Below are 13549 nucleotides of genomic sequence, written 5' to 3' on the forward strand. Positions count from 1 at the left end.
CCCCTTTGCTATGGCTTCTGGTGGCCTCTGAGCTTCCTTCCTCGGCTTGTAGATGGCTGTCTTCTCCCTGTGCCTTCACATTGTCTTCTCTCTGCCTGCATCTGTCTTCGTGTCCAAATCTCCCCCTGTTTTAATTCCCCCTTCTGTCCTCCCAACTCTCATTCCCACCAAATTGCCCCCCTTTTTAAGGAAACTAGTTATATTGGATTAAGACCCATCCAAATGACCTCATCTGAATGTGACCATCTGCAAAGACATTATTTCCAAATAAGGTCACATCCACAGGTACTGGGGGTTAGGACTTCAACATTTTTTTTTTTTAACTTTTTTTTTTTTTTTTGAGACAGAGTCTCATTATGTTGTCCAGGCTAGAGTGAGTGCCGTGGCGTCAGCCTAGCTCACAGCAACCTCAAACTCCTGGGCTCAAGCAATCCTGCTGCCTCAGCCTCCCAAGTAGCTGGGACTACAGGCATGAACTACCATGCCCGGCTAATTATTTCTATATGTATTAGTTGGCCAATTAATTTTCTTTCTATTTATAGTAGAGACGGAGTCTCGCTCTTGCTCGGGCTGGTTTCAAACTCCTGACCTCAAGCAATCCGCCCACCTCAGCCTCCCAGAGTGCTAGGATTACAGGCGTAAAACACCACATCTGGCCTTGTTTTTTTTTTTTTTTTTTTTGAGACAGAATCTTGTTCTGTCACCCTAGCTAGAGTGCAGTGGCGTCATCACAGCTCACTTCAACCTCAAAGTCCTGAGCTCAAGCAATCCTCCTGCCTCGGCCTCCCAGAATGCTGGGATTGCAGGCCTGAGCCACCGTGCCCAGCCTACATCTTTTTGGGAGACACGATTCAGTCCATAACAGGGGCAAAGTATACTGATATCTTCAGCTTACTGTGAATGCATGAAAATCACAAGACAATCTATGAGACAAGAGAGGGACGGCCAGAGGGACAGATACTTCACAATGCAAGTAGAGCAAATATTAATGGCAGGATCAAAATGGGACATACAGTTGTTTTGACTTTATGAATAACCAGAAACTTCCATAATAACTGGGTGTTGGGATGAAATAGTATGATGGGAGGGGCTTGCTTTCAAATAATGCAGTGGGAGGCAGGCTTGGTGGCTCAGGTTTGTAATCCCTGTACTTCGGGAGGTGAGAAGACGGCTTGAGGCCAGGAGTTTGAGGCCAGCCTGAACAACATACTGAGACCCTGTCTCTACAAGAAATTAAAAATTTAGCTGAGTGTGGTGGCACATGCCTGTAGTCCCAGCTACTCAGGAGGCTGAGCCAGGAGGATGACTTGAACCCAGGAATTCAAGGTTACCGTGAGCTGTGATCATACCACTGCACTCCAGCCTGGGTAAGAGTGAGACCCTGTCTTTTTTTCTTTTTTGAGACAGAGTCTCGCTTTGTTGCCCAGGCTAGAGTGAGTGCCATGGCATCAGCCTAGCTCACAGCAACCTCAAACTCCTGGGCTCAAGCAATCCTGCTGCCTCAGTCTCCCGAGTAGCTGGGACTACAGGCATGCACCACCATGCCTGGCTAATTTTTTCTATATATATCAGTTGGCCAATTAATTTCTTTCTATTTATGGTAGAGACAGGGTCTTGCTCTTGCTCAGGCTGGTTTTGAACTCCTGACCTTGAGCAATCCACCCGCTTCGGCCTCCCAGAGAGCTAGGATTACAGGTGTGAGCCACTGCACCCAGCCTAGTTTTATGCTGTCTAGGCCCAGTCTTCAGAATTAACTTTTGGCTAATTCATGGGCTCCGTGGGGTTGTGGGGAGGACTGAGTTCTCCCACCTACTCTTGACCAGACCTAGAATCAGGACATCCTTCCTCTACACCAACCCAGAGTTAACTCCACCTGTTCCCAGCTGGGCTCAGGGCTCAGGGTGGAAGGTGAGGGGTGAGAGGGGAGATGGAAGGTTGGGGCAGGGAAAATGGTGGCCTTTCCCCCTTATTTAGGGACAGACATTTCCTTTTCTTGAGACCCTCAATGTCTCTCTTCACATCCCTCAAAAAAGGGACAATTTCAAACCCCACTACTATTTAATAGTATATATTTGAAAAAATTTTTTTCATTTCAGCTTATTACAGGAGTACAAATGTTTAGGTATGTATATTGCCTTCACCCCACTCCAGTCAGTGATTCAAGCATGTCTATCACCCAGAAGGTGCGCACTGCACCAATTAGGTGTGAATAGCTCCCTCCCCTCCTCCCCCTCCCATTATATATATATATATATATATATATTTTTTTTTTTTTTTTTTTTTTTTGAGACAGAGTCTCGCTTTGTTGCCCAGGCTAGAGTGAGTGCCATGGTGTCAGCCTAGCTCACAGCAACCTCAAACTCCTGGGCTCAAGCAATCCTTTTGCTTCAGCCTCCTGAGTAGCTGGGACTGCAGGCATGCGCCACCATGCCCCGCTATTTTTTTCTATATATATTAGTTGGCCAATAAATTTCTTTCTATTTATAGTAGAGTCGGGGTCTCACTCTTGCTCAGGCTGGTTTTGAACTCCTGACCTTGAGCAATCTGCCCGCCTCGGCCTCCCAGAGTGCTAGGATTATAGGCGTGAGCCACCTGGCCCGGCCTATTTAATAGCATTTTACTCAGGGACCAAGTGCTTCCTACCAAGTCACGAATGGATTCCTCCAATCCTTGGAATGTGTAATGTGTCTTTCCATAAAAAAGACTTCTTCAAGTCCTGGTACTAATAAAGTTTTGTTTTGAATGGGGGTGCCCTGTGGCTCTTCAGTGGCAGACAGCCCCCACTCCCATATTAGAAATGGACTCCTCCTGTCACTAAAACTGCTGAGCGATATCCGTCCTCTTAGAATCCCCAAGCCCCATTCCTGGAAACCCAAATGGATGAATCCATTGAACCTGGAAGGTGGGCTCTTCTCAACCTCGCCCCTGTCCCCCCAGGGTTCTGAGTGGATGTTCCCAGGATCCAGAACTCACCCTCAAGGCTCATTCCAGGAATACTTGGTTTCTGAGATTAGAAAGAGACAGTGGGGTGGGATTTTTGTGACAGAAATGGACTCTTCCAGTTCCCTTTGCCCCAAATTTCTCAAAGCCAGTTTACCAAAGAGTCTCTAGGGAGCGGGGGAGGCAGTGGGGGCCGGGCCAAACCAGATACACCCATTCCTTCCTCTAAAAAGTGTTGTCAGCTCTTCAATACCAGGTCCCATTCTTGCCTGGGAGGAGCTCCAAGTTTGATGGAGACGATAATCAATTTTGATTCGATATCTGCTACAATGGAGGTTGCCCCAGGCATTGTGGTTGGAGGAGGAAAAGAAAAGTCAACGTATATTGAAAAATGGTTAAAAGCCATAATTTAGTTTAAATTCTTATTTTTCCACTTCCAAGCTGTGTGACCGTAGACGAGTCATTCAACCTCTCTGGACCCAAGTTTTAACCTCTGCTTAATGGGACTAGCCTTGAATTACGGTTCCTTCACTCTGGGATTCTAGGGTCTCCTGACAAGTCAAGTCTGGACATACTGGGGTCAGAGCGACAGGGCGGGATAAGGGAAAGCTTCCTGGAAGAGGATCGTAGCAGTAGGGGGTGAGGGAGTGGAGGGAGAAAGGGAACACACTGACGCTTGCGCAGTGAACAACTCACGCTCCATTGCCCCGCCTAGCCACTGCTCTGCAGCAGGGAATTGCAGGCGTCGCTCCACCTATCCCAGCCCAGCGGAGTGACACCTTCTCCTCTCTCCTTCCCTATGGATCTTCGCCCTTTGCCCGCCCCCACAACTGCCCAATCGAGGGCGGAAGTAGGACAGACCCGCGAATCCGCGGCGCCTGTGGGGGCAATCTACCCTCCTATTGGTCCCAGTCAATCTAAGTCCCGCCTCCTCAAGTCCTTTCCCCCGCCTCCCTTCACGGCCCACCCTCCCTTCTCGGAAAGGGGCTAGATCCAATCAGTGTTGGAGCTGGGCGCGCGGAGGGGGCGGTTCCATGCTACGAAATCGAACTCCTCCTGTCTCTCGAGCAACGCCTCCTCCCCCACTCCCGAACGGAAATAGCGGAGCCCTGGACCAATCGCAGTGTTGTGCCTTTGCCTGGCGGCCAATGAGAGAGGAAGTAGGGAGTTAAGCCCGCGTCTGAGAAGCAGTAGCCAGAACCAATAGACGGCTGAGACTCCGGACGGCGGCGCGTAGGGGAGGGACTTGGGGGCGGTGCCACGGCCTGCCAGCCCGCCCGCCCGCCCGCCAGCCCTCCCCCTCGGCCGGCTCGGCTCCTTGGCGCTGCCTGGGGTCCTTTCCGCTCGGTCCCCGCCTGCCAGCCCCCGCTGCGCTGTGCCCAGTCCGGCCAGGCCTGGAGCCGACACCACCGCCATCATGCCGGCCGTGTCCAAGGGCGATGGGATGCGGGGGCTCGCGGTGTTCATCTCCGACATCCGGAACTGTGAGCGCGCGGCCGGGGGACACTGGAGACGCGGGGGAGGGGGATATCATGGAATTGAGGGGTTTGGGGGTCACGAAGGGACCCAGGGGATAGAAAATCTTTGCGGTCGCAGACAGAAAGGTTAGATGGGCCCCAGGGGGAACTTTAGGGTGGGAGGAATGCAGGGCTTGGGGTGTCATAGAGTGCCTCTTGAGGTGACGACACGGAGTAGCTAGAGGGGTCCGGGAGGGTCTGGTCTGAAAAGGAAGAAGGATAGTGAGGTCCCAGGAGTGGGAACATAGAGGTGTCCCCTGGGAAAGATAGAAAAGACTGGGGGATCGTACGAACTGTAGGGTTAGAGGAATCCCTGCTGTAGACAGAAAGAGGAGGAGGTGCATGGGGGGGTACCCTGTGGAGCGATGGAATGGGAGGAGGCCAGAGGGAACCGGAAGGATGTGGAACATAGGGAGCCTCACGGGGCAGGGCTTGAGGGCCCGGAGAGGGGGTGTCTTAGAGGGGAAGGGGCTAGCTAGGTCACTGAGGTGCATGACTAGTGGCATAGAGGAGGCCTAGGAGTGGTTAAAAGTCCAGGGGTTTGGGGAGGAAAGATGGGAAGGAAGGGCACTACAGGGGGACCTTGGTGAAGAATGGAGGGGCCTCAGGATGAGGGATTGCTTAGAAGACATGGGAGGCATTGGGGGTGCGGGCTAGAGAGGCTACTGAGGGAAAAGGAGGGACCTAATGAGCACAGAAGGACAGGCTGCAGGTGTAGAGTCTTGAAAGGACCTGAGACAGGGAATGGGGACCTGGAAAGGAGGACGTTATAGAGTGGGGGCTTGGGGCTGTGTCAGAAGAGGGAGACCCAAGACCTCAAGGAAGGAGTCAGGGGGCCTGGAGGGTTCTAGGGGTGGCAATCTGGAAGGCTGGGAGGTAGAGAAACCTGGTCCCAGAGAGAGGTCAGGGGTCAGGGGTCAGAGAGCAGAACAGGCCTGGGTCTGAGCCCCTCCCTATCTGACCACATCAATATGGGGACAGTGATCCCTGCTAGGAAGTGTTGTTGTGACGATGGGAGGCCTGGTGGCAAGTCAGTTCTCAACTTCTAGGATTGGCTGTTGGTGTTTGGAACTGCTAAGAGTCATCCGAGGCTGTATCTGCATGGGCTTTGGGGTCAGCCAGGCCTGGGTTTGAGTTTGAGTGTTGTCACTCCCTAGCTGTGTGACCTTGAATGAGGGACTTCACCCCTCAGTTTCCTCATCTGTCAAAGAGACCGCTGATGGCGCCTTCCTGAGGAGGTGGTTGTGCTTGTGCACGTGAGTGAGGCCTTTCACATGTTCCAGGCACTAGATGGATCTTGGCTACTGTTATTTGGCTGGATCTGCAGAGCAGTTAAGTGCCCAGTGATTATTTTAAAATAGAGTAGTTTTGGAACTATCTGGCATGTAGTAGGTGCTCAATGAAAAAGACAAGTGAAAACTGTATCAGCCTGAAAGTTGCCCTCTAAAAAAAAAAAAAAAAAAAAAAAAAAAAAAAAGAAAACTGTTGGGTGTCAGTTGAAAGAGAGATGATACGGTTGTTATGACAAGGAGCAGCAGTAAGAGGGGCTGTGGCCTAGGTGGGGACCTGCTGCTCAGAGCAGATGTGTGTTGCCTCTGCTCCCTACAGCCACATGACCCTCAGCAAGTCTTTTTTTTTTTTTTTTTTTTGAGACAGAGTCTCACTTTGTTGCCCAGGCTAGAGTGAGTGCCGTGGCATCAGCCTGGCTCACAGCAACCTCAATCTCCGGGGCTCAGCGATCCTACTGCCTCAGCCTCCCGAGTAGCTGGGACTACAGGCATGCGCCACCATGCCCGGCTAATTTTTTGTATATATATTTTTAGTTGGTCAATTAATTTATTTCTATTTTTGGTAGAGACGGGGTCTCCTTCAGGCTGGTTTCGAACTCCTGACCTTGAGCAATCCGCCCCGCCTCGGCCTCCCAAAGTGCTAGGATTACAGGCGTGAGCCACCACGCCCGGCCCTCAGCAAGTCTTTTACCCTCTTTGAGGCTGAGTTTTCTTGTCTGCAGACTCCATTAATGACAGCATCTTGTCCCTGAAAGTGCATTCATTCACTCATTCACTTGACATATTTGACATATATAGAGAGATATATTTTTTTTTTTAGACAGAGTCTTACTCTGTTGCCCGGGCTAGAGTGCCTTGGTGTCAGCTTAGCTCATAGCAACCTCAAACTCCTGGGCTCAAGTGATCCTCCTGCCTCAGCCTCCCGAGTAGCTGGGACTACAAGCATGCACCACTATGCTTGGCTAATTTTTTTTTTTTTTGTATATATATTTTTAGTTGGTCAATTAATTTCTTTCTATTTTTAGTAGAGATGGGGTCTCACTCTTACTCAGGCTGGTTTTGAACTCCTGACCTTGAGTGATCCATCCGCCTTGGCCTCCCAGAGTGCTAGGATTACAGACGTGAGCCACCACACCCGGCCTGACATATACTTTTTGATCATGGTGTTCTAGGTGCTGGGACTGCAATGTTATACAAGAATCCCTGTTCTGGGGAGCTTTTATGCCCCCAGGGAGAAAATAAAACACAGAAAACACATTAATGATACAATGTCAGGTGATGACTGGTGCTGTGAAGGAAAGGAAGGAAGGAAGGAAAGGAGGGGGAGAGGGACCAGGATTGAGAAGGTGCTCAGTGAAGGCCTTGTTGAGAGGTGACATCTGAGCAGAGCGAGCCCTGTGGATTTGGGGGGAAAGGGGTCCAGGCAGAGGGTTGGTGCAGTCAAAGGTCCTGAGGTTGCGGCATGTTCGATGTGTGTTCAAATAAGAGGAGATCGGGGTGGCTGGAGCGGAGTGAGTGAGAGGGAGAGAGGGCAGGAGATGAGGGCAGAGAGGGGGTAGGATTGGGAAGGGTTTTGTGGGCCATGGTGATCACTTTGGCCTTTGTCTGAGCAGAGGAGGGATGTGGCCGATTGATGTTTTAAAATAATTCCTCTGGCTGCTGTGAGAACAGACTCTAAGAGGTAGAGCTGGAAGCAGGGAATCAAATTAGGACGGTGTTGCAGGCCTCCAGGTGAGAGATGGTGTTGGCTTGACTGGGGTCAGAAGGGACTGGGGAGAAGTGGGTTTGGGATAAATGTTGAAGGAAAAGCTGGCAGGATTAGCAAAGGATTTGATGATGGGGGTTGAGGAAGGAAAGAGAAAACAGGCAAGTGTCACTGCAGGACCCCAGAGGGGAGACTTAGACTGGCTCAGCCACAGTAATCAGGCTTGGAAAATCAGGGCTTCCTCTTGTCCGTTTCTCAGCAAGTGTGTATTGAATGGCTGGTCTGTCTCAAGCCTTGTGATGGGCGTTAGGGACGCAGTGACAAACAGGACAGACTCGTCCATGCCCCATGCAGCTCCTAGCCCCTGTTGGGGAGAAGGTGCCACGTACAAATTGCACAGGTCCTTCTCGAAAACACTTGTACATGGGCGTTCATGGCAGCATTGTTTGTGATAGCAAAAAAAGTCGAAACAACCCATGTGTCCATCAGCTGGTAAGTAAACAAAATGTGGTCTGTCCACACAATGGAATATTACTGGGCCGTAAAAATAAGTAAAGCATGACACATGCTACAACATACATGAACCTTGAAAACATGATATGGAGTGAGAGAAGCCAAATACAAGAGGCTACGTACCGTATGATTCCATTTAGCTGGAATGTCAGAACAGGCAAATCCATAGAGACAGAAAGCAGATTAGTGGTTGCCTAGGGTCGCAGGGGGTATGGAATGGAAGTGACTGCTAATGAGTACAGGGCTTCTTTTTGGGGTGATGAAAATGTTCTGGAATCAGATAGTGGCAATGGTTGCACAGCATTGTGAATGTACTAAAGACCACTGAATTGTACACTGTACAGGTGCATTTGATGGTATATGAATTGTATCTCAAATTTTTGAAAAGATGGAAACATTTTGCCGCTGTCTAAGCCCAGTGAGGAGGGGGACCACGGTGTTGAGGGAATGGGGGCTCTCTCTGGTCAGGGGGCTCAGGCCTGGCTTTGCCTCAAGAGAGACCCTCAGAGCTGTGCAGGCAGGACACGGCGGAGTTAGCCAGGCCAGGGGAGTGGAGAAGAGCTGCGGAGGCAGAGGGATGGCAGGTGCAAAGGTCCTGAGGCCTGGGTGAGGCTCTGCAGAAAGGCCACGCTGTATGGCAGAGAAGGATGGGATCTGACACTGGGGAGTTGGGCGGAGGCCCGGTTCGTGTCCGTCCTGAGAGCACTGGGGAGGGTTTCAAGCAGGAGTGAGGGAAGGAAAGGGGTGAGGGATGTGCATGGGTGGGGCAGGGCTAGAGAGGAACAGGGGGCGAGTGAGGGGCTGTCCTGCGGGACGATCTGAAGGGCATAGTGGGGCTCCGGGAAGGGTCTAGATTCTAGACTCTAGACTCTAGAAGGAGGTGAAAGGCAGGCTTTGAGGAGGAGGACAAGGCAGGGCAAGTTCTGCAGATAAGAAGGGGGGAGGCTGAGGCTGGGCCCAGCCTGAGGGTGTGGTCCTGTCCTTCTGCCTGGAGCAAGAATCCATCCAAAGTCATGTATGCGACTGGAAGCTACTTAGGGCCAGAGCTTGGGCTGCCTCCTGTCTAGGGCCCCGGCTCCAGTCCGGGCAGAGTCTGGCTCCAAAAGGCCTTGGAAGAGTCCGCTGAGTGAGGGAATGGGATTGGGGTGCTGGCTGCCACAGCGCCCTGAGCTCTTCTGTTGGGGCACATCCCAGCAGGGGAAATGGGGACCCCTTGTGTTGTTGACATCTCCCCCAACCCATAGAGCTCAGGCCCTGGGTCTCACCCCTCCCTGGGTCCCCAGCTCTACCCTCTGCAGGTCCTGCCCCAGGGGAGGCCTCAGGAGATGTTTGCTAATTGAATGGATGGATGATGGATGGATGGAGGATGATAGAACCAGTCTTTATTGAGCTCCAGCTGAGTGCCAGGCACTGTGCTAGGTGATGGTGCCACAGCAGTGAACAAAAGTCCCCGCGTTATGTGCTCACATTCTAGGGGGCAGAGGGACCAATACACAAGTGACTATATCAGGTGTCCAGACAGGTGGTAGGAGGCGTTGGGAGGAAGATCAAGCAAAGGAGAGTTGTGGGGATGGGGACAGGACAGTGCTCCTATATGGGAGGCTCGTGCTGAAGGGTGACATTGGAGCAAAGAATAGAATTTGGGGGGTGAATTGGGCATGCATACATTAGGAGGAGGATGGTCCAGGCAGAGGGAACAGCCTGTGCAAAGGCACTGAGGCAGGCTTGTGCTTGGAGGGTAGCAGGAACTTCGAGGAGGAGGAGGAGAAAAAGAAGGAAGAGTTGGCCGCCATGGTCATTGCCACAGGAGGAGAGGACAGGAGATTCAGTCAGAGAGGGAGGAGGGCAAACAGTGCAGGTCCTTGCGGACCACAGTGAGGATTTTACTTTTACTTGGAGCCAACTGGGAGCCATGGAAGGGTTTGGAGCAGAAAAGAGAAGGGGGGACCTGAGTCACGTTTTCCCAGGACCCTTCTGGCCACTGTGGAGAGCACAGAAGGCCCACCACGTTCCACTTTGGTGGCTCTGCAACGTTGGTGCACCATCGGGAAGCCCCTGCACCCACCCCAGGCCTGAGCCCCAGCATCCCCGCTTCCAACTGGGTGTTTTCTTGTGGCCTTGATCCACAAATCTTCATTCAGCACCTCCCTGTGCCAGGCTACTTTGGACCCTGGGGACACAGCCAGCACTGAAGGAGCTATACATCTCTGTCCTCGGGGCATTGGTGTTCTGGTCTGGGAGGTGACACTTGGCAAGTCTGCACGTGTACCCTTAATATGTCAGGGGCAACTCAGGGTCTCAGTGGCTTGCATTTTTGGCCTGGCTTAGCAGGGAAATGATAGGGTTTGACTTTGTTATTTAAGGAGAATATATTTCATCACTCAGGGACAGTGATAACATTAATAATAAGAGCAGCGTCTAACCCAGGGCTTTCTACAAGCCACATATATAAGTTTAAATCTTCTTGCCACATTAAAAAAGCAAAACAACCAGTGAAATTGATTTTAATGTATGTTATTTACCCCAATATGTCTAAAATATTATTTCAACGTGTAACCAATATTTTAAAATTTATTTATGATGGTTTACATTCCCTTTTCATACTACGTCTTGGAAATCCCTTGTGTTTTTTATACTCAGAGTATATCTCAGTTTGGGGGCTATAGTCTCATGAGAATCATTTGCTCTGTATTAAGATTTCATAAAATTTGGCTGGGCACTGTGGCTGCTTGAGAGGCTGAGGTGGAAAGATCAGTTTGGCCCAGGAGTTCGAGTCTGGTCTGAGCAATATAGTGAGACCCCATCTCTAAAAAAAGAAAATATTTCATGTGGTTAAAAAAAAATAGATTCGCAAAGTACCCAAGTTTCAAATAGACTTTTTCAGTCACTGAATTGAGGATCAGTTGTTTAAATTTACTAACTTTAAATGTATTACAATGAAATAAAATGAGAGATTCAGGCTTTTGGAGACACCAGCCACGTTTCAAGTGCCCAGTGACCACATGTGGCTGATGGCTCTCATTTTGGACATTGCAGGACTAAAATGTCCTTAGCTTTAGAGTGGCCCAGGATCAATAGACACTGCCTCCTGGAGCCCTTTCTGAGGACTCAGGGCTGTTGGGGCTTGTGCAGGAAGCACAGAAAGCCACCCACCTAGTATATGGGATGTCCAGATTCTGGAAGGTTTTGCAGTGAGGTGCTGTGCTGGACTTGTGTTACCTCCATGAAACATACTAGTTCCTCCAGGGCAGGGCCCAGGTTTGTCCGGATGCTTTCAGTGGGTGGTAGCAGCAGACTCGCCCTGATGCCTGGGTGCTTAGGGAGGGCTTTATCTCCCCCAGCCAGAAGGCCCAAGGTCGGGCAGATCCCTGGGGCCCGCAGCATTTGCCTTGGCCTTGCCCTCCTCTGACCTGTAGCAAGATGTTGGCCTCCTTCCCACCCACAAGGACAGTGACAGCCACAGGCAGAAGAGGGACCTGCTCCCTCCCATGACTCCCCAGCACCCTTAGAAAACCCAGGAGTGGTTTGGCCCCACCTGCTGTAGACTCTCTTTTATCACCTTGAACTCTTTAAGCTTCCTGACTGCCTCATACCTCCAGGCCTTTGCACATGCTGGGCCTCCTTCCGAGAACACACCTTGTTTCTGCCTGGTCCATCTCAGCCTCATCTTTTGATCCTCAGATCCCAGGAGCTGCCTACTGGGAAGCCTTCCTTCCCAGTCTGAAGCCTCCCAGCCCCCACTGTATTTGCCTCTTTCAAAATGCCCACCATTGTCCCTGTCTGCCTCCTCTCCAGGCCAAGGCCTCCCCAAGAGCAGGGCAGATGTGACTCATCCCCGAGCCTGGCCCAGGAAATCCCTTTGTGAACCAGAGAATCCCTTTAAAGCTCCCTCATATGCTTGCATGCCTCCTGTGACAGTGAGTTCACTCCCCCTTGCTGGCTTGCCCTGAGTGCTGGATAGTTGTCCTTTCCCTTAGTCCAGGCTGTCACAGCTGCCTTCTGCCCTTTCTCCCATGCGTTACCCTCAGCAGCGCCCATGCCCTGTCCCTGGATGCCTGGGCTCTTCCTTGCCTTGAGGTCTTTGCAGATCTGTGCTTCTGCCAGATGCCGTCCCTCCCAGGCCATAGCACTTTGCTTTTGGAGACCTAGTGCTTTCGTTCTCTCTCTGAATTTTTCTATCTTTTCTTTCTTTCTTTTCTTGGATGGTAGGCAGTGGGGGTGGGAGTGGGGGTGGGATCTCACTGTGTTGCCCAGGCTGGTTTTGAACTCATGGCCTCAAGCAGTCCTCCCACCTTGGGCTCCTCAGTAGCTGGGATTGCAAGCATGAGCCACCACACCTGGCCTGAATCCTTTTTTTTAAATTTAACTAATTAATTTTTTTTTTTTTTTTTTGAGACAGAGTCTTGCTTTGTTGCCCAGGCTAGAGTGAGTGCCGTGGCGTCAGCCTAGCTCACAGCAACCTCAAACTCCTGGGCTCAGGCAATCCTGCTGCCTCAGCCTCCCGAGTAGCTGGGACTACAGGCATGCGCCACCATGCCCGGCTAATTTTTTCTCTATATATTAGTTGGCCAATTAATTTATTTCTATTTATAGTAGAGACGGGGTCTCGCTCTTGCTCAGGCTGGTTTTGAACTCCTGACCTTGAGCAATCCGCCCACCTCGGCCTCCCAGAGTGCTGGGATTACAGGCGTGAGCCAGTGCGCCGGCCTTGTATACATATTTGAATCTAAGTACAGTTTAAAGAATACGATCATGTGTTGCTTAACAACAGGGCTACATTCTGAGAAAAGTGTCGCTTCATGACTGGGATGTCTTAGAAATGTGTCAGGTGATTTCATCTTTGTGTGAGCATCGCAGAATATACAAACCTAGGTGGCAGGGACTACTATATACCTAGGCTACATGGTCTATTGCTAGTAGGCAGTAGTCTAATAGAGGCAATAGTCTGTTGCTCATTGCTCCTAGGCTGCAAACCTGTGTGGCATGTTACTGTACTGAATACTGTAGGCAGTTGTGATACCAAGGGGAAGGATTTGTGTATCTAAACATGGAATCAGAAAAGGGACAGTAAAAATACGCTGTTATAATCAGACCACTGCCATGTGTGTGGTCTGTTGACTGAAAGGTTGTATCGGGGCAGGATTCTATTTAAAGAATATGTATATGGGCCGGGCCAGGTGGCTCACGCCTGTAATCCTAGCACTCTGGGAGGCTGAGGCGGGCGGATCGTTTGAGCTCAGGAGTTCGAGACCAGCCTGAGCAAGAGCAAGATCCTGTCTCTACTATAAATAGAAAGAAATTAATTGGCCAACTAAAAATATATAGAAAAAATTAGCCGGGCATGGTGGCGCATGCTTGTAGTCCCAGCTACTCGGGAGGCAGGAGGATTGCTTGAGCCCAGGAGTTTGAGATTGCTGTGAGCTAGACTAATGCCACAGCACTCTAGCCTGGGCAACAGAGTGAGACTCTGTTTCAAAAAAAAAATATATATATATATATGTATGTATGTATGTGTGTGTGTGTGTGTGTATATATATGTATATACATGTATTCTTTAAATTTAAATATTTTTTAAATGAAAGAAT

General features: G+C 50.5%; 1 protein-coding gene across 2 annotated transcripts in view; it reads left to right on the plus strand.

Moving 5' to 3' along the window:
* Nucleotides 1-4218: 4218 nt before the first annotated feature.
* Nucleotides 4219-13549, plus strand: part of AP2A1 (adaptor related protein complex 2 subunit alpha 1) — a 35925-nt gene continuing 26594 nt past the window's right edge. For both annotated transcript variants that reach the window (XM_075993224.1, XM_075993225.1), the window contains exon 1: nt 4219-4424. In XM_075993224.1, coding sequence (XP_075849339.1) covers nt 4358-4424 — 67 coding nt within the window. In that variant the 5' untranslated portion in view covers nt 4219-4357. The remainder of the gene's footprint in view (nt 4425-13549) is intronic.

Source organism: Microcebus murinus, chromosome 16, assembly GCF_040939455.1.
Source record: "Microcebus murinus isolate Inina chromosome 16, M.murinus_Inina_mat1.0, whole genome shotgun sequence".
Classification (NCBI taxonomy): Eukaryota; Metazoa; Chordata; class Mammalia; order Primates; family Cheirogaleidae; genus Microcebus; species Microcebus murinus.